The sequence below is a fragment of the Pseudochaenichthys georgianus genome, chromosome 7 (genome assembly GCF_902827115.2).
Source record: "Pseudochaenichthys georgianus chromosome 7, fPseGeo1.2, whole genome shotgun sequence".
Classification (NCBI taxonomy): Eukaryota; Metazoa; Chordata; class Actinopteri; order Perciformes; family Channichthyidae; genus Pseudochaenichthys; species Pseudochaenichthys georgianus.
The window spans coordinates 26,292,449-26,318,896 of record NC_047509.1 but is presented as its reverse complement, the minus strand read 5'-3'; the positions used below and the strand labels follow the sequence as shown (position 1 = coordinate 26,318,896).

General features: G+C 40.7%; 1 protein-coding gene across 1 annotated transcript in view; it reads left to right on the top strand.

The window, feature by feature from the left end:
- The first annotated feature begins 1,140 nt into the window (after positions 1–1,140).
- The window catches only part of LOC117449821 (piezo-type mechanosensitive ion channel component 2), a 28,623-nt gene continuing 3,315 nt past the window's right edge, over positions 1,141–26,448 (top strand). The window contains exons 1-40 of the mRNA XM_034087710.1: positions 1,141–1,161; positions 1,951–2,217; positions 3,164–3,266; positions 3,465–3,586; positions 3,695–3,754; positions 5,086–5,234; positions 5,348–5,512; positions 5,906–5,947; positions 6,248–6,280; positions 6,536–6,648; positions 6,909–7,084; positions 7,227–7,403; positions 7,481–7,645; positions 8,165–8,365; positions 8,451–8,655; positions 11,896–11,997; positions 12,101–12,266; positions 13,142–13,385; positions 13,499–13,595; positions 14,371–14,530; positions 15,071–15,160; positions 15,309–15,391; positions 15,514–15,579; positions 15,767–15,879; positions 16,026–16,146; positions 17,038–17,112; positions 17,256–17,422; positions 17,874–18,073; positions 18,185–18,346; positions 19,264–19,593; positions 19,711–19,969; positions 20,408–20,596; positions 20,727–20,934; positions 22,045–22,177; positions 22,288–22,435; positions 22,514–22,728; positions 24,712–24,870; positions 25,114–25,261; positions 25,520–25,708; positions 26,265–26,357. Coding sequence (XP_033943601.1) covers positions 1,156–1,161; positions 1,951–2,217; positions 3,164–3,266; positions 3,465–3,586; positions 3,695–3,754; positions 5,086–5,234; positions 5,348–5,512; positions 5,906–5,947; positions 6,248–6,280; positions 6,536–6,648; positions 6,909–7,084; positions 7,227–7,403; positions 7,481–7,645; positions 8,165–8,365; positions 8,451–8,655; positions 11,896–11,997; positions 12,101–12,266; positions 13,142–13,385; positions 13,499–13,595; positions 14,371–14,530; positions 15,071–15,160; positions 15,309–15,391; positions 15,514–15,579; positions 15,767–15,879; positions 16,026–16,146; positions 17,038–17,112; positions 17,256–17,422; positions 17,874–18,073; positions 18,185–18,346; positions 19,264–19,593; positions 19,711–19,969; positions 20,408–20,596; positions 20,727–20,934; positions 22,045–22,177; positions 22,288–22,435; positions 22,514–22,728; positions 24,712–24,870; positions 25,114–25,261; positions 25,520–25,708; positions 26,265–26,357 — 5,901 coding nt within the window. The 5' untranslated portion in view covers positions 1,141–1,155. The remainder of the gene's footprint in view (positions 1,162–1,950; positions 2,218–3,163; positions 3,267–3,464; positions 3,587–3,694; positions 3,755–5,085; positions 5,235–5,347; positions 5,513–5,905; positions 5,948–6,247; positions 6,281–6,535; positions 6,649–6,908; positions 7,085–7,226; positions 7,404–7,480; positions 7,646–8,164; positions 8,366–8,450; positions 8,656–11,895; positions 11,998–12,100; positions 12,267–13,141; positions 13,386–13,498; positions 13,596–14,370; positions 14,531–15,070; positions 15,161–15,308; positions 15,392–15,513; positions 15,580–15,766; positions 15,880–16,025; positions 16,147–17,037; positions 17,113–17,255; positions 17,423–17,873; positions 18,074–18,184; positions 18,347–19,263; positions 19,594–19,710; positions 19,970–20,407; positions 20,597–20,726; positions 20,935–22,044; positions 22,178–22,287; positions 22,436–22,513; positions 22,729–24,711; positions 24,871–25,113; positions 25,262–25,519; positions 25,709–26,264; positions 26,358–26,448) is intronic.

Genomic DNA, 26,448 nt, shown 5'->3' with positions numbered 1-26,448 from the left:
CGTAAAAAAAAAGAAATCTACTACTGTGAATTATCTCTTTAACCAAAACATACACATTAAAGCTATTCTATCATCCATTTATCAAGCATCCCTGGAAACTGTTTGGCCCACCTCCAACTTTGAAAGGCTAATGCTGGAGGGTTGACAATACAGAATACTACTACTCCTACTATTGCCACGGCTACTACTGGAAATGTTACAAAAGTTCTGTTTAGCGTTAAACATAGAGGCACATACAAGCACTGAGACAATTTTACCTGACGTGACAGGCTTATCAAATAGAGTTGTGTTTCTCAGGATGCTGTGGATGATGAGGAGTGTGAAAGTCCAGCAGGAAGTCCAGAGGATCCTCCCAGCTTCTCCCGGGTCATCTACATCACAGGAGATAAGCAGGAGGTAACCCACAAAAATTGATCTGTTTTATTATTTCAGTGATCAGTATTCTACCGTTGTCCACATTTTTAGGTGTTCTGGATAGTATCAGCTACACATTGTGACAGAAGTCATAATTTTACTACTATTTCACTTCGTGCTGAAACACAAGTCAGCATTTCAAAATTGCCATTATACAATCAATATAAAACCACTCTAAGATTTTCTGAATTTTCAGCTTTTGAGTAGCACGGACGAGGAAACCTATCTTCCTGATGAGGTTAGTCATTTTATTTGTAACCCTAGAGTTCAAGGTTTATCGTGTTTTTGACTGATTATAAGGTGGGCCATGTGAATATTGGACTAAATGTACAGTATGATGTGCTCTCTTTCTGCAGCCAATTATTTTAATACCAGGGAGTTCCTGGCAAGATGTCCATAGAAATGATCTCTGCTCTCTGTTAGACGTGGCAGGGTACACAAACTGTTACCCTCCACCACAGTATGAAGGCAAAGGCTCCCCGTCACATGGTAATCACTTAAATCCCATAAAAACCTTATCAATATATGTATTAGTTTGCTTAATCTGTTTACTAATCTCTTTATTTCTTTACTTTTACCTCTCTTGTGCCAGAGACAGAAGGAGAGGGAGAAATGGAGGAGAAGTCTGAAATGGACTTGAAAACCCAAACAGAGACCTTGCCTCCCCCCTCAGGCCCGAGTGGTCTGGTCATCTTTGGACGCCTGGTGCAAAAACACAGCTATGTCAGCGCACTCATTATCATGATGGTAAACCACCTTATCTAAAAAAGGCAATATTTTTTCTAGAATAGGTTGGCTCAGTAATGTGGAGATAACATAAAATAAGGAGGATTCATATGTTAGAGTAGTAAAAGGGATTGACCAAAGAAGTTGGTACAGATAAGTATAACATGTTATAAAATATATTACAAAAGACCCCTGCAACTTAAATGTGTAGTACATTTGATTTTCTTTACACTATTGATTGATCCCACAATTCTTTTTAAATTAATTGATTGTAGTGAAAGAACATTTCCCAAAGCCAAAGTTAATTTCTTCAAATGTTTTGTTTTCCCAAATCCCAAACAAAGGTAAAATGTATTATCATATTGAAAAATTACTTAAACAATTAAGGTATTATATAATAGTTGGTTATTCATTTTCCTTGAGTGATTGATTTACCTTTTGAGTGAGTAAAGATTAGCTTGCTTAGTACCTTATTGGGCTAATTAAGTTAGCACACCATGATAGCATTAGCTGTGATAGCTAGCATTAATTCAAAGGATTTAAAACAAACAATATAACTGATATTGTCATGTTGTTTGCTTACCATCTTGCTTTTTCGAGACAAAAACCGACGAATACATCGCAAATATGGTCTTTAACGTTAGAATCGTATGTTTAGCAAGAAAGGTACAATTAGCTTAGTAGCTAGCTAAAGTTAGCTGCAGTTAACTGCCACCTGAACAAGCTAACATAAAATATAAGAAAGGCATATATATTTGAAAAGCTTTTTCAATGGAACAATGTCACATTATCAAACACGTGTATGTTCAGGTGTGGAGTATCACCTACAACAGCTGGCTGACCTTCGCCCTGCTGGTGTGGTCCTGTATTATCTGGATGATGCGGGACCGCCGGCGCTACGCCATGCTGTCGGCGCCCTTCCTGGCGGTGTACGGCACCGCACTGCTGCTTCTGGGCTTCCTCAGCGGCCTGCGGCTCAGCCGGGCCGAGCTGTACCCCGGCCTGCCGAAGGCCGTCATCACCGACTTCGACCTGAACAGCTACCATCCTGCGCCCTGTGTCCACCTTGGAGCAAAGGTACAATAAAATACCATTAACTTAATTGAAAACGTTATGAGATCATGGAGATATGTATAACGAAAGCTTTCTCGTGATTTTTTTTACAACTTAAGTTGTTGTTGTTGTAACAAATAGGTTAAATTTCGAGCAAAGGTAATTTTGTGTTTCTGTTGTATCCTTCTTTAAACTTGTAGGCTACTTCATTACTTTTGTCAATCAATATTGTACGTTTTATATGGTAGTAAGTTACTCAGATGTACATTCAGTACAGTGTAATCATAATTTCAAACTCTTAGTTAAAGTACAAAAGTATTAACAAAATATACTCAAGTATCAATATTAAAAGTACTTATTATGCTTAATGACCTGTTTCACAATAATATTATGTTAGTTCATTGTGATTTTTATAGGATTCATGTGTTCATCAATTTCAACATAATTTGTTTTACTGCTGCATAGCTTAATCTAGAATAATATTATCATCAATTGGTATCTGATACATCTCTAACAAAATGTTACTTAAAAATAAGATTGGTTCTTGTAATAATGCTGCCATGTCTTCCCAAGAACACTAAGGATACAGAAAAAAACGAAATCTCCCATGTGGAGTTAACCAGCATGGTTTAATCTTATCGCTTATAGGAAGCGGTTTGAGAAAATGGGTAGGCCTACTCAGGATCATTAAAGAAGATGACACATGAAGGCATCATTTCATCTTCTTAGCATCTACGCAAATCGATCAGCCCTTAACACGTCTGACACATTTTCCACCAGTTAATGTAGTTCAACCTAATCTGTCTTTGTCATCAAGCTTTTTTTTTTAAATCACCAAGCAGTCTTAGATTTATATCTGTAACCCATTTCTTGATAGTAACACAACAACTGTTTATAACATAACTATGTTTACAAAAGCAAATTGTAAAACTGTGTGTTTTGTACTCATGATACACTTTTGGTGCTGCAGGTCTTTTACAGTTTCAGCTTCTGGTTGATGTTTCGTCAGCAGCTAAAGGAGAGACAGGAGGAGCAGAGCTTAAAGGCCGAATCTCTTGATCAAGTCGTGTCAGGTAATATATTTTTGAACTGCTTTGATTATCGGCTTGAATTTTAGAAAATAATATTTCATTTGGAGTCTTCAGTCTCTTGAAATGTTTGAGACTGAATTCAATTTGACTAAAATAAAAAAATGTTCTCACTTTTTCTCATTCTCTTCCTGTTGGTTAATTATTTCCTGTCCCTGCTCATCCTTATTTTCTTTTTATCAGAGGAGGAAAGTCCACCATCACCTCTGGCAGCAATGCTGATCTCAGGAGTAAAAGGGATGCTAGTGAAATACTGGATCCTCTTCTGCTGCTCCATGTTCTTTGTGATCAGCTTCTCTGGAAAGGTATTTACTGACAAACTTAAACCCTGAGAATGCAGGATGTCCTCTCTTTTATTAATTTTGTTATTGTATTTAAATTCACCTAATTATGACCCTGTTTCACTTGCTTAGGTGGTTGTCTACAAGATCCTCTACATTGTCCTCTTCCTCTTCTGTGTTGTCCTCTACCATGTAAGTGATTTCAGTAATTTGGCTGCTAATACACAGCCAACATTTAATCTGTCTGTTTTTTGTAATGACGTAAAGTGACTTTAGTCATCAAGATATTGCAGTGAAGCTATAACTCATTGAACATCTCGTATAGCAATGACCTGTATGTTAGACCTTCGTGTGTAAATGCATTTATTCTCGGACTAAAAGGGGGTGTAAATTTGATATTGAGATGGCAGGCCTCAATAAATGGAGAGGAAATCTGCTTTTATTGCCGAGACATTGTTGCGTAACACACAAAGCCACTATCACTGTCAGCTTACACTGTAATGTGTTGGATCCTGAATTGCCCTTATATAAACTCTGTGCCGCTCATGGATGCTATTTTACAGTTAAAAGTATTGATTATGACTTATAAACACGTACACAGTCTTTTTTGCTTCTATTTTCCAGTTTTTTTCCTCCCACATCTTATGTTTCTGCTGACCTTTTAGAATCACGTCGGCACTTACAGGAAGGCCTAATGGCTGTTTAGGCGACGTAAGACATAACAACATCATGTATCTGTTCGGACAACATCAGCAACACCCTGGTGTTTTAAATACTGCAGAGTGGGATGAAAGGGATATAGGAAACACTGTTGTTATGTTGATGTTTAGGAGACGGAAACATTTAGCTTGAGTTCTGATTGAGTAACTTTGGTTGTTGTTGAATACGAAAAGGAGAACTAAATTACAATGACTGTAGCAGTAAAATAAGCTGTAGTTCAATAATGAGGTTAAAGGGACAGTTCAAAACTACATTTTTATTATCTTACCTTCAGTGCTATTTGTCAATCTACATTGTTTTAATGTAAGTTGCAGAGATAGTTGGAGATTTTGGTTGTAGAGATGTCTGTCTTTTCTCCAATATAATGGAACTACAATAGATCGCACTCGGCTTGCAGCGAAAAAAACATTAAAAGAATGTAACAGCAAGGAGTCTTTTCAGAAATCCTCACCCAGTTACTCAAGATGTTGAGGACAGTTTAATTTAGGACATATTTTCTTTCTACAAAACTGCATTTGCCAACAATATAGTAATAGAAGTAGTAGAACCGACTGCAACTAACAAAAATGAGCCAGATGATAAAAAGCACTATTTTTTATTTTGCATTTTACCTATTTAACTAACTAATATCAATGTATTCTACTGTTAAATTCATTGTTAATTAACTCAAGCAGTAATTATTACATTACAATGAGTGTAACATTACATTACAAACTGGACTCTAGAATAAGTTGAAAAATAATGAATTAAAATCTGTAAATGCAGCGATAAGGTATTGTATCACTCTGTCTGTTTTCTCTCAGATCCGTTACGACGTGTGGCGGCGGGTGCTGAAGACGTTCTGGGCGGTGGTGGTCGGGTACTCCATGGTGGTGTTGATCGCCATCTACATGTACCAGTTCAGAAGTGTGTCCGGGCTGTTCAAACAGATCATGGGCATGTCTGAGGAAGGGTGAGCTTCTTTTTTTAATAGTCTTTTTGAGAATGAAGCAAGAAAATTCATGATTCATCAGACAGCAGACCTTTCTTGTTTGTTATAATGTCAATACATCTGTTTCTTCTCAGTCTTCGTGACATTGGTTTGGAGCGTTACGACACAGTGGAGCTGTTTGCACGTATCCTGCTTCCTGCTGTGTTCCTATTGGCCTGTATACTCCAGCTGCACTACTTCAACTCAGACTTCCTGACTCTCACTGACCTTGACAACGTCCCCATCAGAGAGGCTCCCAGGTGAGAAGGCAATAATATGCGCAGGCACAGAAAAGAATGCCCTAAAGAAATAAAAGTGTCACTAAATAAATGTGGCAAGCAGAAATAAGATCACTTATATTAAGAGTTTCTATAGGAAAAGCACAAAATCAGTTTGTCAGAGTTATTTATATCTGGTCATTATTAGACAGTAATGTGGAGCATTTTCTACTGATCCTTTATTTTTATTTATTTAAAAAATAGTACAAATAAAGAAATTAATTCCTGAGCCTGCTTCATGAACGTTACTATTTATACCATTCTTTCTTGAATGCTAAAACAAACACTTTCTGTTGTTTTTGTATTTAATTGACAGCAAAACATATATAACTGCTTGTCTCATTTGTATTTGATTGTCTCCTTTCCTCCTCCCAGAGAAGAAGAGCTCAGGATTTCAGTGAATGTGATATCTGAGAAGTAAGAGATACATTTATTCCTACATAAATGTTTTGAGGCCCTCACATTTCAGATGGCCCATCACAATGATCATATCTCACACAGTTGATGTATTGCCTGTAGATATACAGTAATCAATATTTAGTCAGTACGCTAGCTATAGGTGGTGTAAATGTATTACTAGGAAACATTAGTTTCTGCTTACGTTGTGTGAAAGGTAATCAAAAGTGACATGGAAAGAATGATTGACTTATTTTAGTGTTCATCACAGTAACATAAATATCATAATTGTCATGTGACTCTTTTTGATTTAATTTATAGCATCAAAGAAAACATTGAAAAGATCCAGAAAAGGTAAGGCTGTTGTTCGAATCTTGGTTATTTTGTTCAGATCAAAGGTTACAGATCAGCATCTACAGTGCCTCTACCTTTGTATGAAATACACAAGGTGGGCTACCCAATAAATCAAAGTCTTAGTGTCAACTAATGTGTGGACACATAATAACTGATAAAACCTCTCCTTGGTGCAGAATCTTCTCAGTTTTGTAAGTTTCTCTTAATATAGTTTTCCAATACTTAATATTCAAGACATTTTCTCCATTCCTCAAGACTTGTGAAGGAGCAAATGGGAAATGGGAAGAGTCAGGAGACTTTGGACAGCGTTGGATTACAAACCTCCTCAGAGAAAGGAGCGGAGGATCAGGAAGAGAAGACAGAGGAGGGTAACTACAGCTTAATACCATGCTTAATACCCAAATATGACTCCTCAGCCTCCATTAGGCCAATTAGGTCTGGGACTAATTGAACAATGTGCTTACAACAAGTTTGTTTTTAGTTTCATTGATTCTTTTTATACATACAATTGGCAATAATGTTAAAGTGCTTGTGAGTTATGGTGTCAAGTTAAAGTAGTGCATTACAACAGACATCTTTGCTGTTTGAGCCATATGAGAGTTGTTCAAATGATGTCTTCTCCTCCCAGAAGCTGTGCCCAGCAGTCTGGAGGATAAGTGGATTGTGATCGTGGACCGGGCGAGCCTGCTGCTCATTCAGGCTCTGTCAAGACTCCAGAAGCTGCAGGAGCAGAGCTGGAGGCTGCTGGAGCTCCACAGCCTCAAAATTGTGTCCTCCGGCATCATCTGGGTGTCACTGCAAGAGGTGGGGTAAATAAACGTTGGGGTCTGTGCTTTCTTGGAATAAAATATTTGTCACTAACATTTTATTTGCCCCAGTTCAAATGTGGTGTTCTTTGCGCAGTCATGTACTTAAATGTTAAGTGATACCTCTTCATTTTTCACAGGTTTCTCTGATGAACTCGCTCTTCCTGGTTCTGTGGGTGTTTGCGCTCCCGTTCTCAAGGTTACGACCTGCGGTCTCCAGCATCTCAGCGGTGTGGGCCTGCGTCATGGTGGTGTGCAAGATGTTTTACCAGCTCAAAGTTATAAAACCGCTCGATTACTCCTCTAACTGCACAGTTGTGAGTATCCTTACAGCATGTGTGTTTCTAACAGCTGCATCCCCTGTCAGTGGGCGTTAACCTTGTTTGTATCTCAGGGGCTGGTGCCGTCCAACAGCTCGGGCCTGGATGACGGGGCGAAGCTGAGGGGGAACATGGTGGAGCTGCTCACCAGGTCTATACTCTACATCGAGCCTGTGGACCCAGTGTACTGGTGCGGAGCGCTGCTCAAATGTGAGGGCAGGATCCTCCCCTGTCTCAGGGTACGGTGACACGCCTGCCGAAGTCTAAAAACATTGTATCTTTCTTAATCCCAACAATCATACAAAGCTGCTCTTGAAATCCATTATTAAAGATCAAGTACATTAAATCAAGAGTGGGACCCGGCTGTGCATTTATTGTAGGTGAAATAGCATTTATAAATACCTTTTTTTCTCCTTTTTTAAGTTAAAAAGCAACAAAAGCAAGCAATAACGAGGCCATTGGATGAACAATACATTTAAAGAACAATATTGCAGTACATACAATAATTATAAGAGGTTTGTCTCTTTCCCGCGGTTTATTTATAAATTCTTTGTGGAGTCTTATAAAGTAGATTTAGGTGTTTAACATCATTGACAAATAGGCTGGCATTCAGTTTTTCTGAAGACTATATTTAGTAATGGCCTTTTTATGTGTCATCAGCCAGATCTAAACGAGGTATGTCTCATCTTTAGTTGGACTGTCAGATGTATCAAAGATGTAGCAGTGTGAATGTTAAACCTTTAACTTTTGTGTTGTAGAACCAGCTGTTGGTGCTCGGGCTGCTGGTGTTCGAGGCAACCGTCCATCGGCACCAACTCTACTTCCGTCTCCATAACAACCTGAAGACCCCGCCCTTCAGCATCATCTTCCAGGGCATCACGAGGCAGCACCTTGATCACGGCGTCCTGCCCTGCATCAAGTACTTCATCAACTTCTTCTACTACAAATTTGGATTGGAGGTACCTATCAGGAACTGGAGTGTGGGTCTGTGCATCGAAACTGTGTTTGACTTTGACTTAATAACATACCCTCACTTCTTCTTAGATCAGTTTAATCGTGGCGGTCAATGTGATTGGTCAGAGGATGGATTTCTATGCCCTGCTGCATTCCTGCGCTCTATTGGCTGTTGTGTCTCGGAGACGCAGGAAGGCCATCGGGGAGGTGTGGCCTAAATACTGCTGCTTCACTGCGGGGCTCATGGTGCTGCAGTACCTGCTCTGCATCGGCATCCCTCCTGCCGTCTGTGTTGGTATGGACGCTTGTAATTCAGATTTTTATGCAAATATAATATTGATATAATTATAAATTCAGGTCCCTTTTTTAAATACCCTGTCGTTGTATGGTCACCAGCTCGCAGAAAGAATATTTCTAAAAAGAGTCTTAAGCAGTTTGATTTAAATATATCGATGAGGAACTTGAGTAGTGATAAAGAAGTTTAAACTCTAGGGATGAAGAGGCTATAGTATGATCTACACAAATTGATGAACAAGAGATGGAACGTCACCACTCTGGGGGGGAAGGAGCCGGAGCTTGTGCAGGAGGTGGAGCATTACCAGTTGGATCTGGTTGGGCTCACCTCTACGCACAGCGTCGGCTCTGGAACCTTACTTCTGGATAGGGGTTGGACTCTATTCTTCTCCGGAGTTGCTCAAGGTGTGAGGCGCCGGGCGGGTGTGGGGATACTCACAAGTCCCCGGTTGGGTGCTTCGTTGTTGGAGTTTACCCCAGTGGACGAGAGGGTCGCCTCCCTATGCCTGCGGGTTATGGGGGGGAAAACTCTGACTGTTGTGTGTGTGCTTATGCACCCAACAGCAGTTCAGTGTATACGGCCTTCTTGGAGACCCTGGAAAGAGTCCTGTATGGGGCTCCTGAAGGGGACTATTTAATCTTGCTGGGAGACTTCAACGCACATGTGGGCAATGATGGAGACACTTGGAGGGGCGTGATTGGGGGGAACGGCCCCCCTGATCTGAACCGGAGTGGTGGTTTGTTACTGGACTTCTGTGCTAGTCATGGATTGGCCATAACAAACACCATGTTCGAACATAAGGATGCTCATAAGTGTACGTGGTACCAGAGCACCCTAGGCAGAAGGTCCATGATCGATTTCGTTATCGTTTCGGGCATTCCTGTGGAGGTTAGGGACATTGAACCAGAGTGGTCGGTGTTCAAAGCCTCTATTGCCGAAGCCGCGGCGGGGAGCTGTGGTCTCAAGGTCCTAGGTGCCTCAAGGGGTTGTAACCCTCGAACCTCCTGGTGGACACCGGTGGTCAGGCAAGCCGTCCGACTGAAGAAGGAGGCCTTCAGGGATTTTTTATCCCGAGGGACTCCGGAGGCAGTTGCAAGGTACCGACAGGCCCGAAGGGCAGCAGCCTCATCCGTGGCCGAGGCAAAGCAGCGGGTGTGGGAGAAGTTCGGAGAAGACATGGAGAAGGACTTTCGGGCGGCACCAAAGTTGTTCTGGAAAACTGTCCGACACCTCAGGAGGGGGAAGCAGGGAACCATCCAAGCTGTGTACAGTAAGGATGGGACGTTGTTGACCTCAACTGATGGAGTGTTGGGACGTTGGAAGGAACACTTTGAGGAACTCCTGAACCCGACAACTCCGCCCTCTATGTTAGAGGCAGAGCTGGAGTATGACGGGGGATCAACACCAATCTCCCGGGGGGAGGTCACTGAGGTCGTTAAAGCCCCGGGGGTGGATGAGATCCGCCCGGAAATGCTGAAGGCTCTGGGTGTTGAGGGACTGTCATGGTTGACACGTCTCATCAACGTTGCGTGGAAGTCGGAAACAGTACCGAAGGAGTGGCAGACCGGGTTGGTGGTTCCCCTTTTTAAAAAGGGGGATCAGAGGGTGTGTGCCAATTACAGAGGCATCACACTACTCAGCCTCCCCGGGAAAGTTTACTCCAAGGTACTCGAAAGGAGGGTCAGGCCGATTGTCGAACCTCAGATTGAGGAGGAACAATGCGGATTCCTTCCTGGTCGTGGAACGACGGATCAGCTTTTTACTCTCGCAAGGATCCTGGAGGGGGCCTGGGAGTATGCTTATCCGGTCTACATGTGTTTTGTAGACTTGGAGAAGGCGTATGACCGAGTTCCCAGGGAGTTACTGTGGGAGGTGCTACGGGAGTATGGGGTGAGGGGGTCTCTACTCAGGGCCATCCAATCTCTGTACTCCCAAAGCGAGAGCTGTGTCCGGGTCCTCGGCAGTAAGTCGGACCCATTTCCGGTGAGGGTTGGCCTCCGCCATGGCTGCGCTTTGTCACCAATCCTGTTTGTAATATACATGGATCGGATTTCGAGGCGTAGTCGTGGGGGAGGGGGTCTGCAGTTCGGTGGACTAAGGATTGCACCACTGCTTTTTGCAGATGATGTGGTTCTAATGGCTTCATCGGTCTGCGACCTTCAGCACTCACTGGATCGGTTCGCAACAGAGTGTGAAGCGGCTGGGATGAGGATCAGCACCTCCAAATCTGAGGCCATGGTTCTCAGCAGGAAACCGATGGACTGTCCACTCCAAGTAGGGAATGAGTTCTTACCCCAAGTGAAGGAGTTCAAGTATCTCGGGGTCTTGTTCTCGAGTGAGGGAACAATGGAGCGTGAGATGGGCCGCAGAATCGGAGCAGCGGGAGCGGTACTGCAGTCGCTTTACCGCACCGTTGTGACGAAAAGGGAGCTGAGCCAGAAGGCAAAGCTCTCTGTCTACCGGGCCATTTTCGTTCCTACCCTCACCTATGGTCATGAAGGATGGGTCATGACCGAAAGAACGAGATCGCGGATACAAGCGGCCGAGATGGGTTTCCTCCGCCGGGTGGCTGGTGTCTCCCTTAGGGATAAGGGGAGAAGTTCGGTAATCCGGGAGGGACTCGGAGTTGAACCGCTCCTCCTTCGCGTCGAAAGGAGCCAGTTGAGGTGGTTCGGGCACCTAGTTAGGATGCCACCTGGGCGCCTCCCTAGGGAGGTGTTCCAGGCACGTCCAGCTGGGAAGAGACCAAGGGGTAGACCTAGGACCAGGTGGAGGGATTATATCTCTTCGCTGGCCTGGGAGCGCCTTGGGATCCCCCAGTCAGAGCTGGTTGATGTCGCCAGGGAAAAGAAAGTTTGGGGCTCTCTGCTGGAACTGCTACCCCCGCGACCCGACCACGGATAAGCGGGAGAAGATGGATGGATGGATGGATGGATGGAGATTGATTAAAGAAACATGTGCAAAATATCAAGGCAAAGAACACATGAAATATGTCATCAAATGATCTGTCACTTTAATAAACTATTAATGGTTTGGTAAGTAAGCTAACATAAATTATAGGGTGATATAATGTTATTCTACAATGGTAGAAATAGAGACAAGTTGGTAATGAATGTTCTGTCACTTCACCTCATGATTAATTCTCCTTTCACACAACCTCAAAATAAAAAATGTCCCTGCTGCATATATTTCATGCTATATCATTGTATGCTTTTCTATTCCAATGTATTCTCTTACCAGATTACCCCTGGAGAACGGCACTTAGACCTCTCACCTCAAATATTATCAAGTGGTTTTACCTGCCGGACTTCGCCATGAGCCCCGATCCTTTATTCATATTCTGTGAGTTTAATTTAGCTATCTTTATTTTCTTCTCTCCTCTCCTGATTTCAATCTCTTCCTCGTGTCAGATGTTGACCCCTCCTCTCTCTCCTGCCCTCTGCAGACGACCACCTCCTGCTGCTCTGCTCCTCTCTGCAGTGGCAGGTGTTTGAGGAGGAGAACCGAGCGGCTGTGAGACTGCTGGCTGGAGACAACGTGGAGATCAGTCGTAGTTTGGACCCTTCTTCCTGCAACTCCTTCATCCCTGTCGATAACTTCCTTCACTGCAGGTCAGGAAAACAGCAAGCACTTCTTTTCATTTAGTTTTTCATTAAGTATTTTTAATCAGTAAAGTACGGTAGTCCTTCTTCCATTTCAAATACATTAGAGACTTCTTTTGGTCAGTTTTTAGGTTTATTTTATGTTATGTCATAACCAACTAAATCTTGATCTAAAGCTCCTTCTAACATATATATTATATCGATTTTATATATATGTTTTATATTTTGTATACAAAATATTTTATATTTGGTATATATATATATATTTACTTTAAGATAATAACAAAAAAAGAATGTATGATGTGAAAAAGTGCAGAAGTTAAAATGTAAGATATATAAAACAATAAAATAAATGATATAAAGTATTGGTAGAGACAGTGATTGCAAACAGGAATGAGGAGTCTATACTTTAAGTGTTTTCTTTTGATGTATAATGAATTTTTTTCTCTGCCCGACATGGCCCTGAGTGTCTTTATTTAAAGACCCTCACATATGCCAGGAAACTCATAACATATTCCATGACTTGTTTAGTTACTTCAAACAGCTTCCTGCTCTGTATGTTCAATTAATGAAAGCGGTTCTAATAAACTGAGACTGCTGGATAAGCATCTATGGACGTCTCAGATTTAGTTTATAGGCTTGATTCCACATCAGCTGGGGTCCTTTAACAGTTTCAGTAACAATGTAAAGAAGCTGCATTGTTTCTAATTAACTCATGAAGCTGGCTTTTAAGTCCGACCGGTGATTGTGCATACAAAAATCTCAGTTTCTCATGTATTGTTCACAGTATTTCATTAAATTCCCCTCTTGAAATCTGTTCTGGCAGCATGTTGTTTTTTCTTTATGCCTCTCTTTCTCAGCGTCACTCTCTGTCTGCTTCTCAGGTGCTACCTCGACATGGCCAAAGTGTTTGTGTTCAGCTATTTCTTCTGGCTGGTGCTCTGCCTCATCTTCATCACCGGCACCACGCGGATCAACATCTTCTGCCTGGGCTACCTGGTGGCCTGTTTCTACTTCATGCTGTTTGGAGGCAGCGTGTTGCTGCAGCCGGTCAGATACATCCTGCGCTTGTGGGACTGGCTCATCGGATACACCTGCTTCGTCATCGCCATGAAGAACCTGCTGTCTGTGAGTCAACACACCAAAAACACATGCAGTTTTTAAGACGCCTAGCACTTCATTTATTTCAAACTTCATACAGTCAACTGTGCCTTCTATGTGGTTTATTTGTGTGTGGTCAGCTGGGGTCTTGTGCCTACCTGGACAGCCTGTTGAAGAGCGGCTGCTGGTTTATTCAGGCCTTCAGCCTGTTCTGCACCATCGAAGGCTACGACGTCCGTGAGTGATACATCTCAGCACAATCTTCTCATTGTATAGTAAATAGGTGTTATCATATTTGCTGAATAGAAATAATACAATTATACAGTTAATGTTAGACTTCAGAGTTACATCTTAAGAGGATTCAGAAATGAGGTTACTTAAACTACTTAGGAGCATTTGACGTTCCTAAATGGGTTAATGCCTGAACACTTAATCCATGCCCCAAAAGTGAAATTAACGTTTGTCAGGTCAGCAAACCTAAAGGATGGACACACATTCCACAACGTCCAGGGTAATACAACTTTCCAAAACAAACTATCTATTAACAATCCATTAAAGTACATTGAACAATTGCATAAAGAAAAAGCAGTCATACCAAAGCCATAATTCTATATTTCAAAGATACATCCTCTTTATAAGCATCACATTCTTCATCCCATATAATACAATATAAATCCACCACATTTACAATTATTGCATCGAATTTGAGAAAATGAGAAGAGCTGTTGAACACGTACATAAATCAATTATATTTAGCTAGATCAAACCACAGTTAGAAAACAGAGACCTCTCTTATTATAAAATGATTATGCATATTTACAAACCTGTGTGTCACGGTCTATAATTAATTTGAAAAACCATCATGATACACCATCATTTTTCATTTGAGAGAACACGTCTTGGTTTACGCCTCTTGGTGTGAGAGTATGATGTATAATCTAAAATCTCTCTTTCATACTATAACTTACACATTATATAAACAGAGTCTAACATATTTCTCCCGTCCCGTCAGCTGCTCCTGACGATGGGTGCGAGCTGCCGGAGGGTGAGGCCGGCATCGTCTGGGACGCCATCTGTTTCACGGTCCTGCTGGCTCAGAGGAGGGTCTTCCTCAGCTACTACTTCCTCTACGTGGTGTCGGACCTCAAGTCCTCCAAGATCCTGGCCTCCAGGTCTGCGACCCCAACATACTTATAGCACCAGCAAAGGAACTGTACAATAAGGCAGAGGGGATACAAATTAGAAACTAGAAATTGTGTGTGGATATTATTCATTTTTCATTAGTATTCAAAACGTTATTCTTTATACAGAATTTTTTTTACAGACTTGCTAAAAGATTATCTATGATAAAATAATTCATTTGAAATGAAGTCATAAGAACTTTTCTAGGAAACATCTTATTACAAAAATCAAGAATTGATTCTTTACACAAAATGTTGTAACATTTCTGACTATAGCTGAAACCAGAATATCATTTTTTACAGAGACAGGGGCCGTTTCTCAATGTCGAGTAAACCTGCTGCAGAGCCACTATTTCAATTATACTACGTCATAGAGTGGTGCAGAATGCTGGGCATTTAACATGCATTTAAACTGTCCTTCGGCGCCACTCGATGACGTAGTATACTTGAAATAGTGGCTCTGCAGCAGGTTTACTCGACATTGAGAAACGTCCAGGCTGTTTTTCAATATGCCCTGTCTACTCCTCTAAGGGGCGCTGAGCTGTTTGAGGCCAGAGTGAAGAAGGAGGTAGCAGCCAGGCTGGAGATGGAGAAGAAGTCTATGCAGACACTGAAGAAACAGTAAGACATTAAATAGCATAACATTTAGTGTAAATTACATTTACAACAACTCAGCTGTTCTGACTGTGAATGAAATAATAACATCACGTTCTACTGTCTCCCAACACAACTTCCCCTCTTAATATCCCACTTTATCATCTTCCTGCAGGATGGAGAAGATCAAATCTAAACAGAAGGGTGGACCAGCAGACAAACCAGCTCTTCCTGCTGATCAGGAGCAGGTTACACTGGGTAACTAAAACGAATACATTTTCTGTTTCTACTGTTTATTAAACAATGGAGTCTTTGTCATTTAAAGGGAAAACTCCTGCTTATATCTAACATAACTAAACCGATCGATCTGTGTTTTCCAGCTGACGATGAGAAGGCTAAGAAAGACGTCGGAAAATGGTGGAAGCCCTGGGTGTCTCAGCCTGGAGGTGAGAGGCAACATGTTAAACTGTTTCGAGCTGTTTCTGATCATTCTATCTCCTATTATTTGTCACGTGTTTTTAACTCTATGGCTATGCCGTAAATCAGTGAATTCAGCCTCTGAGCTGCACTGGAGCAGCTTTGGATCATTGTATGCATTGTGCTGCAGTTTCTGACATCGCTCTTTTTATGCAGTGGAAAACAACTGTGGCTACCACCTGTTTGAGAGTGACAGTGAGGAGGAAGAGGAGGACGTTACAGAGAAGAATGAAGAGAAACCACCACCGAAGAAGAAATCTGCTTTCCAGGTGAGAGCCAGCAAAAACACAGCGTACATACAAAAGAATGCTGAATACATTTCGTTTTTTCCATATGTTAAATGATCTTAAACACTGATGGATGTTTCTTTGTTATCCTTAGTTGAGAGGTGTGTTTGTGTCTTTGTTTTTCCCAGTTGGCGTACGACGCCTGGGTCAACAGCTCTAAGTCGGCTCTTAAGGACCTGAAGAAGGAGAAAAAAAAGATAAAGAAAGATGAGAAGAAGAGAGCAAAGAGAGAGCTGCAGAGAGAGCAAGGTGAGAGACTCTCACATCTAACCCTCCTGTAGTCTTCATTTATTCAAATCATAAGGTTTACCCTCTGCGTAGTATGAACATATATGGATAATTTAAACGCAGTACATTAGGGGTGTCCAAGCGGCGGCCCGTGGTCCATTTTGAATTGGCCCTCAGCCAATTCTGAAGTATAATTGAATATGGCCCACACCTGAATTTTGTGCTTGTCTCATAATGTACTTCTTAAATATTTCTTACCAAATTCTACACAGTATTAATATGTATTAATTAGCCCGATTTTCACATAAATACAGTCAATTCATGTTGAAAACATTCTCTGACAAATCTTAGTTGATAGAAAAAGCCCAATAACTTATTTCCATACGTTTTTTGGCTGATTTGAGGAATGAGATGCCAACACTTTTTGTTACAAAATAAATGCAGCTCTGTTAATGGAAAGCTGTGATGTAGGCTCTTTTAGCATATTCAATTATCAATAATAATTTACCTACATTTGATTGATTTTGCTAACTTAATAACTTAATTTATGAAGCCCAGCAATTCTTATATTTTTCTGTATGCAGTAGATGATAAGATAAAACATTTTCTTTTCCAAAGTTTTCTTCTGCCCTTAGTGTTCCAAATAAAAGGGCCATTAAATACATCTTTGCTTCATTCTGTCCATCACATAATAATCTTGTGTAAAGGTTGGCAATATGGCACCTGAGAAAAGGTCAGGTTGGACAGATGTGTTGGTTCCTTGGTGTAAACCACACCTTCAAAAGGGATTCTGGAGCCAGAGGAGAGGTCAAGAGGTCACATGACTCCTGAGGAGGGAACCATGAGGGAACCAATGAAGTTGTTCAGACATCCTGCTGAAATATTTCAACAATAACACTTTCTTTGTTCCAGGCATTGAAAGAGCAGACTCTAGTGAGGATGACCTGGATGAAAGCGTTGTGGAGGAAGAGGGAGAGGAGGAAAAAGGTAAACAGACATAAGTCCCTGCATTCAACTGGATTATACCACAAGTAAAATGAATATGACTAAATGACTTTCTATTTGTTATAACTGTGATATGAACAAGCTGGGAAGCCTTACATCTAAACACATTTGTCATGTGATCACAGAAAACATCCTGCAGCGTGTCGTCAGCACCCTGAAGTTCGGCGTTGTGTTTGTGAAGTCTCTTCTGGACGACCTGACGCAGGGCCTGAACTCCTTCTGCAAAGAAGGCCTGGACATTTCCAAGGTGCTGCGCTTCGAGCGTGCGTTACTCAACCAGCAGCTGAAGAAGGTGAGAGGAAAGGATGGAGAGCTGATGATGGTTTATTCAAGACTGGGTTTGAGTTTTAGCCTCAACACGATCCATAGATTTTTTTATCATTTTAAATTCTATCCCCAAGTAACAATTTGGTCTGACTTTAAGGTACTTTTACCTGACTAACATCTGTGACACAGAAAGTGAGTCTGTTTCTCAGTTTTATGCAAATATTTACAGAATTTGAAAATAAATATGTGCACTCATTATGTGAGATTTTTTTAAATATGTAAAATCTTCCTTTATCTGTATTTCCATATCTTCCGTTTAAAAATGTGCTGCAATTACAAAATCGCCTAAACATTTCTTCTAGCTATTTTTTTTCCTTTGAGTTTTTATATATCCCCTTTATTGTGATGGCTGCGTCCCATTTATGTTAACCTCATAATGTGCATTCTCACTCACTCACGTGGCTTCCTCGCTGCAGGGTAAAGAGGTGAGCCAGAAGAGCGTGAAGCAGTTTTATGAAAACTGGATATCCCGTCAGAACACGCTTTCTTCCCAAGACGACCTGGATGACTACCTGCCTCCCTCCTCCTCCCCGCCTGATGTCCCATCCTCACCCCACGCCTATTCTAAGCTGAAGAACCAAGCCTCCAAACTGTCCTGGGGCAGCAGCGTCTCCAGGTACTGGACACAGAGTCGCTCTTTCACATTTTCTTTCCTGTATACATATGCAAAATAAAGACCTGAATAAGATATTATTATTATTATTATCTCTCTGCTCCTCTTCCTCAGCTGTATGACGGACGAGACGCTGCTCGGCTCCCGGCAGCCGACCCTGGAGGAGCTGGACGACCCCCCCGCTGTGTCTCCTGCTGCTGACCAGCTCAGACGCAGGCTCCTGAGGACAGCCAACATCGACCTGACCACCTTTGAGACTGTTGAACTTTCACCAAGGTCAGGGAGAAGTCTTTACTTACTGATATGTATGCTTTTAATGTTTTTCTTAACTGGCCAGTCTGGCCTATCCTATATTTGCTATTAGGGTGACTTTTAAACATCTGTCCAGGTTCTACAGATGAAAAATAGCCACTTTGTTTATTTACACTAATGTTTATTAATGTGCAACCCTGTTAAATACACTTTTAAACATATATATAAATAAATAAAGATTAAAAAAAGTAATCAATATAATTGTCTGGAAAGTGTGCTTCACAGTTTGAGCACCTCTTTCTCGGTTTAAATTATTCATGCGAGTACATACATGTACTTGAGCTGCAACGATTAGACGGCAGAGGTCATTCACTTTTATTTAGCTCGGGACCCCGGTCAGCATAAAGAAAATACTTAAGTTCCTGATTTACATGTGTCCCCTTGATAATTTGACGTAACAAGTATATCATTTACTGCAGTTTTTTAAAGTTATTGATTTGTTAGACTAAAATGTAATATATAATGTGTATGTATAATTTTAAATGTATTAATTGAATTATGAAACCTTGTGTTAAATTAAAGATAGCTTTTTACAGGCTTTTAAATATGGAGATTTCATCAATTTTCTCTGTTTAACATCGTATTCAACTAATATATTTGGGTTTTGGACTGGCAAAACAAGACATTTGAAGAAATCAAACGGTGTTTGACATTTTTAAAATTGTTATGACATTTTACGAACAAAATTATTCATTTAATTATCAAATTCAATCATATATGAAATAATTAGTTGTTATAATAGGTGCAAAGATGCAAGAACGTTGTTTATAGTAAATCTAGAATTCCTTAAAAGTCTTTCAAACCTGGCAGAAACCATTTCACTAAATAATGTCCTAGATTATTGACCTTAAATGTCCCTGTGTTTCTCCTTGTCTCAAAAGTTGTGAAGATGGCGCCCCTAAAATAGAAGGGCACAAACAAGACGAGGAAGATGAGGAGGAAATGGAGGCTGAGACAAGACTTGAGCGAGAACAAGAAGAGATGGAGGAAGAGGAGGAAGAGGGACCACGAGAGGTGGACCATGAGGTGGAGGGAGAAGAGCTGAACGAGAAAACGTCTCTGAGAGAAGTATATGAATGTGCAGATTACCCAGAATGCACCTCACTGAGTTTAAGGGAGAGTGATGGAGAGAAGAGCATCAACCTCTTGGGATCCCCCCGACCTCTGAGTGAAACCAGGAACCTCACCGCCAGCGAGCTGCTGCTCAACAAGTCAGTACACACGAGAAAGCATGTTTAATCTTTGGTAGGAGAAACAAGTTGCTTTGTGGCATCACTAATGGCAGTATTATAATTTCTGTCTTTCCTTCCCTCCCCTCCTGGCTGTAGTATGTTTGAGAATGATGAGATCTCAGAGTCGGATAAGTTTTTCGTGACGTTGCCGCGGCCGCTGAAGCTGCTGTTCGCCCTCTACAACACCATGGTGTCCAAGTCAGAGATGCTGTGCTACTTTGTCATCATCCTGAACCACATCGTGACGGCGTCCTTCCTCTCGCTCATCCTGCCCATCCTCATCTTCCTCTGGGCCATGCTGTCCGTGCCCCGGCCCACCAAGCGCTTCTGGATGACCGCCATCATCTACACCGAGGTACAGTAGGTTAATATTACACTCTGTTGTGTGCTGTGTTTGACATAATATTCAAATGTGAGGGGTCATAATTTGGTGGGATATTGTTTTTAGAACAAATTGACACCAGACACCAATACATGTATTATCAAAAGCCTTAAGTTTTGTTGAATTAAACTTGATTATTCATCTTATCTGCATTTTATTATAGTTTTAGTAAACATGAGACTGTGACTTCTTTCTTAGATTAAATGTACGCAAATATGTGTAAAGGTGCATGTTGACCCTCCCATACTTGGTGGAAAAAGCTTAAGACATGGCTACAGAAAGAGCTGAGTCGAGTCTGATTAATTGTCACGTGCAGAAAACAGAAACTACATTTTGTTCTTGGGAAAACATTATCTGATCGATAGTTTCTAGCTGATTCCTGATGCAGAACTCTTTTTGTGTTTCTCTCAGCTGACTGTTGTGGTGAAGTACTTCTTCCAGTTTGGTTTCTTCCCCTGGACCACCTCTGCGTACCGAGGCATCAACGCAGAGCAGCCCTTCGCCCTGCCCAACATCATCGGGGTGGAGAAGAAAGACGGCTACGTCCTCTTCGACCTCATCCAGCTGCTCGCTCTGTTCTTCCACCGCTCCATTCTCAAGGTAATCATGATCTGCTCATTCAAATAAACCCACCTGCATGCTGCTGTATGTCCAGTAGGGGACCATCAGCATTGTTTTAATTCAGCTAGTTTATCAGGTTAAAATAATTGTTGTGTCCATGACTGCGCAGTGCCACGGGCTGTGGGACAACAAAGAGGTGGAGATGCCAGATTTTTTCAAGAAGATGAAGAAGAAAGTGGACAGGAAGAAGATGACAGGAGGAGATAAGACGGGCAGCAGTGATAGATCTAAACGCCGGCTGAAGTTCCTCCCTATCCAGGCCTCCACCACCTCCCTGTTCTGCAGACGGAGGAAAGGCGACTCAGCAGAATCTGATGGTAAAATATTTAATAATAATAATAATAATAATTCATGGTATTTATTTTAGTGCTTTTGCAAGGGCTCAAATAGTTTACATTACATAAAACACATGTTAGACATGTAATACTGTGGACAATACCCACAGGAGCAATTCAGGGTGAACTAAACTTAAATCTAAATCTGACCAGTTTAAGAGAATCCACTGTAAAATGTTTCCTTTTTTTATTGTATTTTTTTCTATGGTCCCATGGTTAACAAAACCCTTTCTCTTCACAGTTAACCATTGGGTTTTGTAATGTATAAACAACAGCAGATACTGTTTGTGTAATTGTATCTGCTGTCACATCATTATTGCCTAAAAGGAAATTCAAATGAGTCAGTGATACTGAATAGCAGCTTACATTTAGTGACCTACTCTCCTTGTCTACTAGGCATTTATATTAATTCAATACGGTACTGTAATCTTCCTACAGGGAGTTATATATCCGATAGTGCTGTGTAGTGAGTTTCTATTTTATAGTGACCATATTGTTTCCATATAGTGCATTTAGTTTTCTATATTTTTTGATTTAGGACTCTCTATATTTTTGGCATGCAGTAGCCATGCTGTAATATTTATATATTCCTTAATTTACCTACGGTACTTAATAATGCATATGTGTATCGCTTTATTTAAAAGAACCCTGTGCATGTAAAACTTACATTACATGTCATTTGTTAGACGCTTTTATCCAAAGCGACTTACATACATTCAGTACTGTGGACAATCCCCACAGGAACAATTTGGGGTGAAGTGTCTTGCCCAGGGACACAACGACATGCTGACTGCTACCCCCTGATTAGTGAAGTCCAGCACACTGAGCCATAGCCTCCCACTAACAATACTACAATGTTAAAAATAATACTCCATTAGCAGTTTAAACTTTTTATATAAGTAAACTCATGCAAGGATCTTATATCTAGTATTTAGTATAAACCAAATTAAGTATTCTGTAAGCACATGTTGTGATTTGGAAGGCAGGTTTTACTCATCTGGTTGCAGGGATTAAAACATAGAGATTTCTAAAAACATTTTTTTACCTCACCTTCCTTACATTTCTTTCTTTCTCTTTTCTTTTTCACTGGAGAGGGGAAGCCGAAAAAGCAGCGGAGCATGAAGAAGAGAGGACAGCGAAACAAGATTCCTCTGACCAGGAAGCAGAGGATCCGACAGCAGATCAAAGAGAGGATGCTGCAGGCCAAAGCTGCCATCATAGAAGTGTAACCACCTCGTGACATTTTAGATATGTCACCATTTCTTTTAACAGCTAGCATATCAATTTTACAGCTTAGAAAAGTGTGTTTTAACATTGCATATGTTTCATCCACAGCGCCCTTCACATTTACTTACCCATAAGACAGTTCTTCTATGACATCATCCACCCAGACTACAGTCCTGTGTGTGACGTCTACGCTCTCATGTTCCTCATCGATGTAGTCAACTTCATCGTCACGATATATGGATACTCGGCTTTTGGAGTAAGAGTCTTCCTCAGTACACACACTTAAAGTGCCTGTTATAGTATGACACTAACACACTGATCTTGGTCTCTGTAGAAATATTCTTCAGCGGCCGACATCTCAGAGTCTCTGTCGGAGGACCAGGTGCCAGAGGCCTTCCTGGTCATGCTGCTCATGCAGTTTGGTACCATGATAGTGGACCGGGCCCTCTACCTGAAGAAGTCCCTGCTGGGAAAGTGTGTTTTCCAGGTGGTGCTGGTGTTCGGCATACACTTCTGGATGTTCTTCATCCTCCCGGGCGTCACTGAGAGGTCATTCTGCTCATTCAGTTCATTCATTTGTTAGACTTTTAGATTATTCATTTTAAGAATGATTATAATAATATTTACATTGAGACTGAGTCCTTATTTCTAAGTGTGCAGGCGTCATCCCAGCTAGAAATGTTTGGTTCTAAAAACATTCTGAGAATGTTACCATTCACTGTTCTAGGAATGTTTTCAGCGGGAAGTTTTAGTTTGGTTCCCAGAATGTTCTTCTGAAAGGTAGGATAACGTTCTCTAAAAACATTCTAGGTAGGGAGAGAGATACACAGTAGAAACAAACACATACAGGGGCTTCAGGGACGTACAGTGACAGTCGGTCCGTTCCTCTATATGTCTGTTGGTCTCAAATCTAAAGAGTGCAATAACGATTTGTATCCACTATTCATAAACAGCGGACACTGTTTATACGCAGCCCTCACAAACCACACACGGCCAGATAGCTTATCTAACAGTTAGAACCTACATATGAGACCCAACCTTTATAGTCAGAAAAATTATTAATTATTAAAAAGATTATTATTTGATATTTTACACATATGATATTATGAATACTGTGGACCTACATACCTTAGTGTGATTATAAGTGCATGTGAGTGAATATTGGCATGCAAATTCGTTTTTATACGTCCTATTCATTGTCTCAATGCACTCCATTATGCAAATGCACCAACTCGGCTGCCGGAGAGTTCTACCAACGTTAATCGCCGGTACTCGTGGCGACTAAAAGTGGCTTTTGTCATGATACAAATAAACCTAATTGGTTTTCTAAGTGTTATTCTATCAATATAACAATAGAGACATGTGCATAAACAACGAAAACATTTTAAGAATAGTAGGGCATAATGTTCGAACAATCTTATCAAAAACATCTTAAGAAAGTTATCACCAAAAATGTAAGAATGTTTTTAGAGAACGTTATCCTACCTTTCAGAAGAACATTCTAGGAACCAAAATAAAACTTCCCACTGAAAACATTCCTAGAACAATGAATGTTTTTAGAACCAAAAATGTCTAGCTGGGAACTCACACATGCCATCGCAAACATGCAATATCTGCTTACAGCTTATGAATTACGTGCTTGTTTGTTTTTTTCAAAAGGACAATGTGGTGACATCAGATTTTTTAAAACATCCTTTTCAAACAAATGCAACAACTTGTGTTTTATGACAACTTCTGCTCAATTCTGTTTGTTGTAAAGCACTTTGGCACAAACCAGGTTTGTTTTTTAAAGCGCTCTACAAATAAATCTGACGTTGACGATGACCGTGTTAATATTTCGCATCACAGGAATGTTTTAGAAAAAAAGAATAACCTCCTGAAAACCTATTAAAAAAAAAAAAAAAAAAAACGTTCTGTCATCTCAGGCCACCTGAAAACATTTTCTGAATGTTGTTTTGAAAATGTTCTTCTTTTGTTATCATCATGTAACATTGAGGGAACGTTTTATAAAAGAACATCTATAATATATTACCCCAACCACGTCCAAAACACATCCTTAGAATGTTGCAGGCAAAACGTTCCACCTTTGTTAACATATCACATTAAAGCAACGTTTTATAAAAATACTTTCTATCATCTCAGGCCTCAATAACATCCTCAAAACATCCTCTGGATGTTGCAGTTACAACGTTATGTCTTAGTTAACCTTAAAACTTATAGGAACATTATTTAAAATGATAAACATCCTAAAAAGGTTCTTTGAACATAATATTAAAACGTTTCTTTAAAACATTATTAGAACCTGTATGTAACGTTAGCCAAAGTTGTGAGAATGTTCCCTGCTAGCTGGGATACACAACTAAAAATAAATGAAATCATTTTCTTTCAAATTGTGTTTTAATTGCTTTGATTATAAGATAAAATAGGATTGTGACCAAATTAAACAGACAGTGTTTTTTTTCATGAAACATGAAAGTGCACATTCACTGTGTTTTTCTTTCAGTATCTCATCATGTCTTTTTCGCCCCACAGGAGGTTCAACAGGAACTCTATTGCTCAGCTCTGGTACTTTGTGAAGTGTATCTACTTCGGCCTGTCTGCCTACCAGATCAAATGTGGCTACCCAAACCAGATCCTGGGCAACTTCCTCACCAAAAACTACAACTACCTGAACCTCTTCCTCTTCCAGGGGTAAGAAAATGGTTACTGGCCTTATACAAATAACTCTGTTACGCATGCAGTTATTGTAATTGTATTGAATGAGACACAATTTTAAAACTTTAAATACTCTTGATAGAGTCTTCAGAGTGTATTTGAATTGTTCTCTGTTAGGCATTTAATCTTAAGGATAGTTTTTATGGTGAATTTGACCAAATAAACTGAATAAAATCCTTAATTTCCCTTAAAAAATCCTTTACTCGGGTCCTGCTCCAGGTTCCGTTTGGTTCCCTTCCTGACAGAGCTCAGGGCCGTGATGGACTGGGTCTGGACCGACACCACTCTGTCCCTCTCCAGCTGGATCTGTGTTGAAGACATCTATGCAAACATTTTCATCCTCAAGTGCTGGAGGGAGTCCGAGAAAGTAATTGATAGTGCACTACTCGCTGCACCTCTGACTTTTAAAGCTTTAAAATTACAATATGATTTTACAATATGAATTTCTGCAGGGCTTGTTGCCTTATTTAACTCCTGTACTCTTGTTTTCAGACAGAAACTATCATCCATATTCTAATTTAAAATTTAATTTTAGTGTTATCCTTTATCCTTTATGTAAAAATGCTGTATAAAAACGTCTAAGATGACAGGAAGTAACTAATATTAATATGTTTTATTCTTCCAGAAATACCCCCACACTCCGGGTCAGAAGAAGAAGAAGGTGGTGAAATACGGGATGGGAGGATTCATCATCTTCGCTCTCATCAGCATCATCTGGTTCCCGCTCCTCTTCATGTCGCTGGTCCAGTCGGCAGCCGGAGTGAACAACCCCCCGGTGGAGGTCTCCATCCAGCTCAGCATCGCAGGATACGAGGTCAGCATGGAGACGAGGACACCGAACTGTGTGCTAAATTCTCAACTTTTAGAGTTGTTGTACTTATATTCTAAAACATTGAACCTAGCTGGCTGCTTATGTTCAGCTAGGGATTCTTTCTAAACAGCAAAGTTGCTTTTAGCTTTAAGGACTACAGCAAAATAATGCAAGTGTGGTGTCTTGTGAGTGAAAGTCAAACACTTGAGTCTACAGCAATGAATGTGGTGTACACGTCTTTACTGTTTTGAGCTTAATGCTAACAAGTAAAAATGCCGATGTTCAGCAAGTGTAACATGGTCTCTGTCCAATTACACTCTCATGGTGGCACTAGAAAGAAAGTCAGAGGATCACCAAATATAGTAAGGTACATCCTCCTCTGTGAACCATGAATTTCTGCACAAATCTGCATTGGCAATCCATCATTTGTCAAGATATGGTTCATACCAGCAATCACGTTTTTTACTTGTCCTCTATCTGTGCGGGTCAGGGGACAGTACTTGTCCATCTCCAGTGTGAGTGTATGTTTTACTCTGTGTGTCTGATTGTGTTTCCACAGCCTCTGTTCACCATGACCGCCCAGGAGCAGAACTTGGTTCCGTACACAGAAGCTGGATTCAACCGACTCACCAAAGTCTACGCAACCCATCCAGTAAGATTTAACTTACTTTAAAACACCAGAAAAATAAATGTTAAAATTGTACACTCTTATGGTATCTTTTCTTTAAATATGGGTTTTTAAT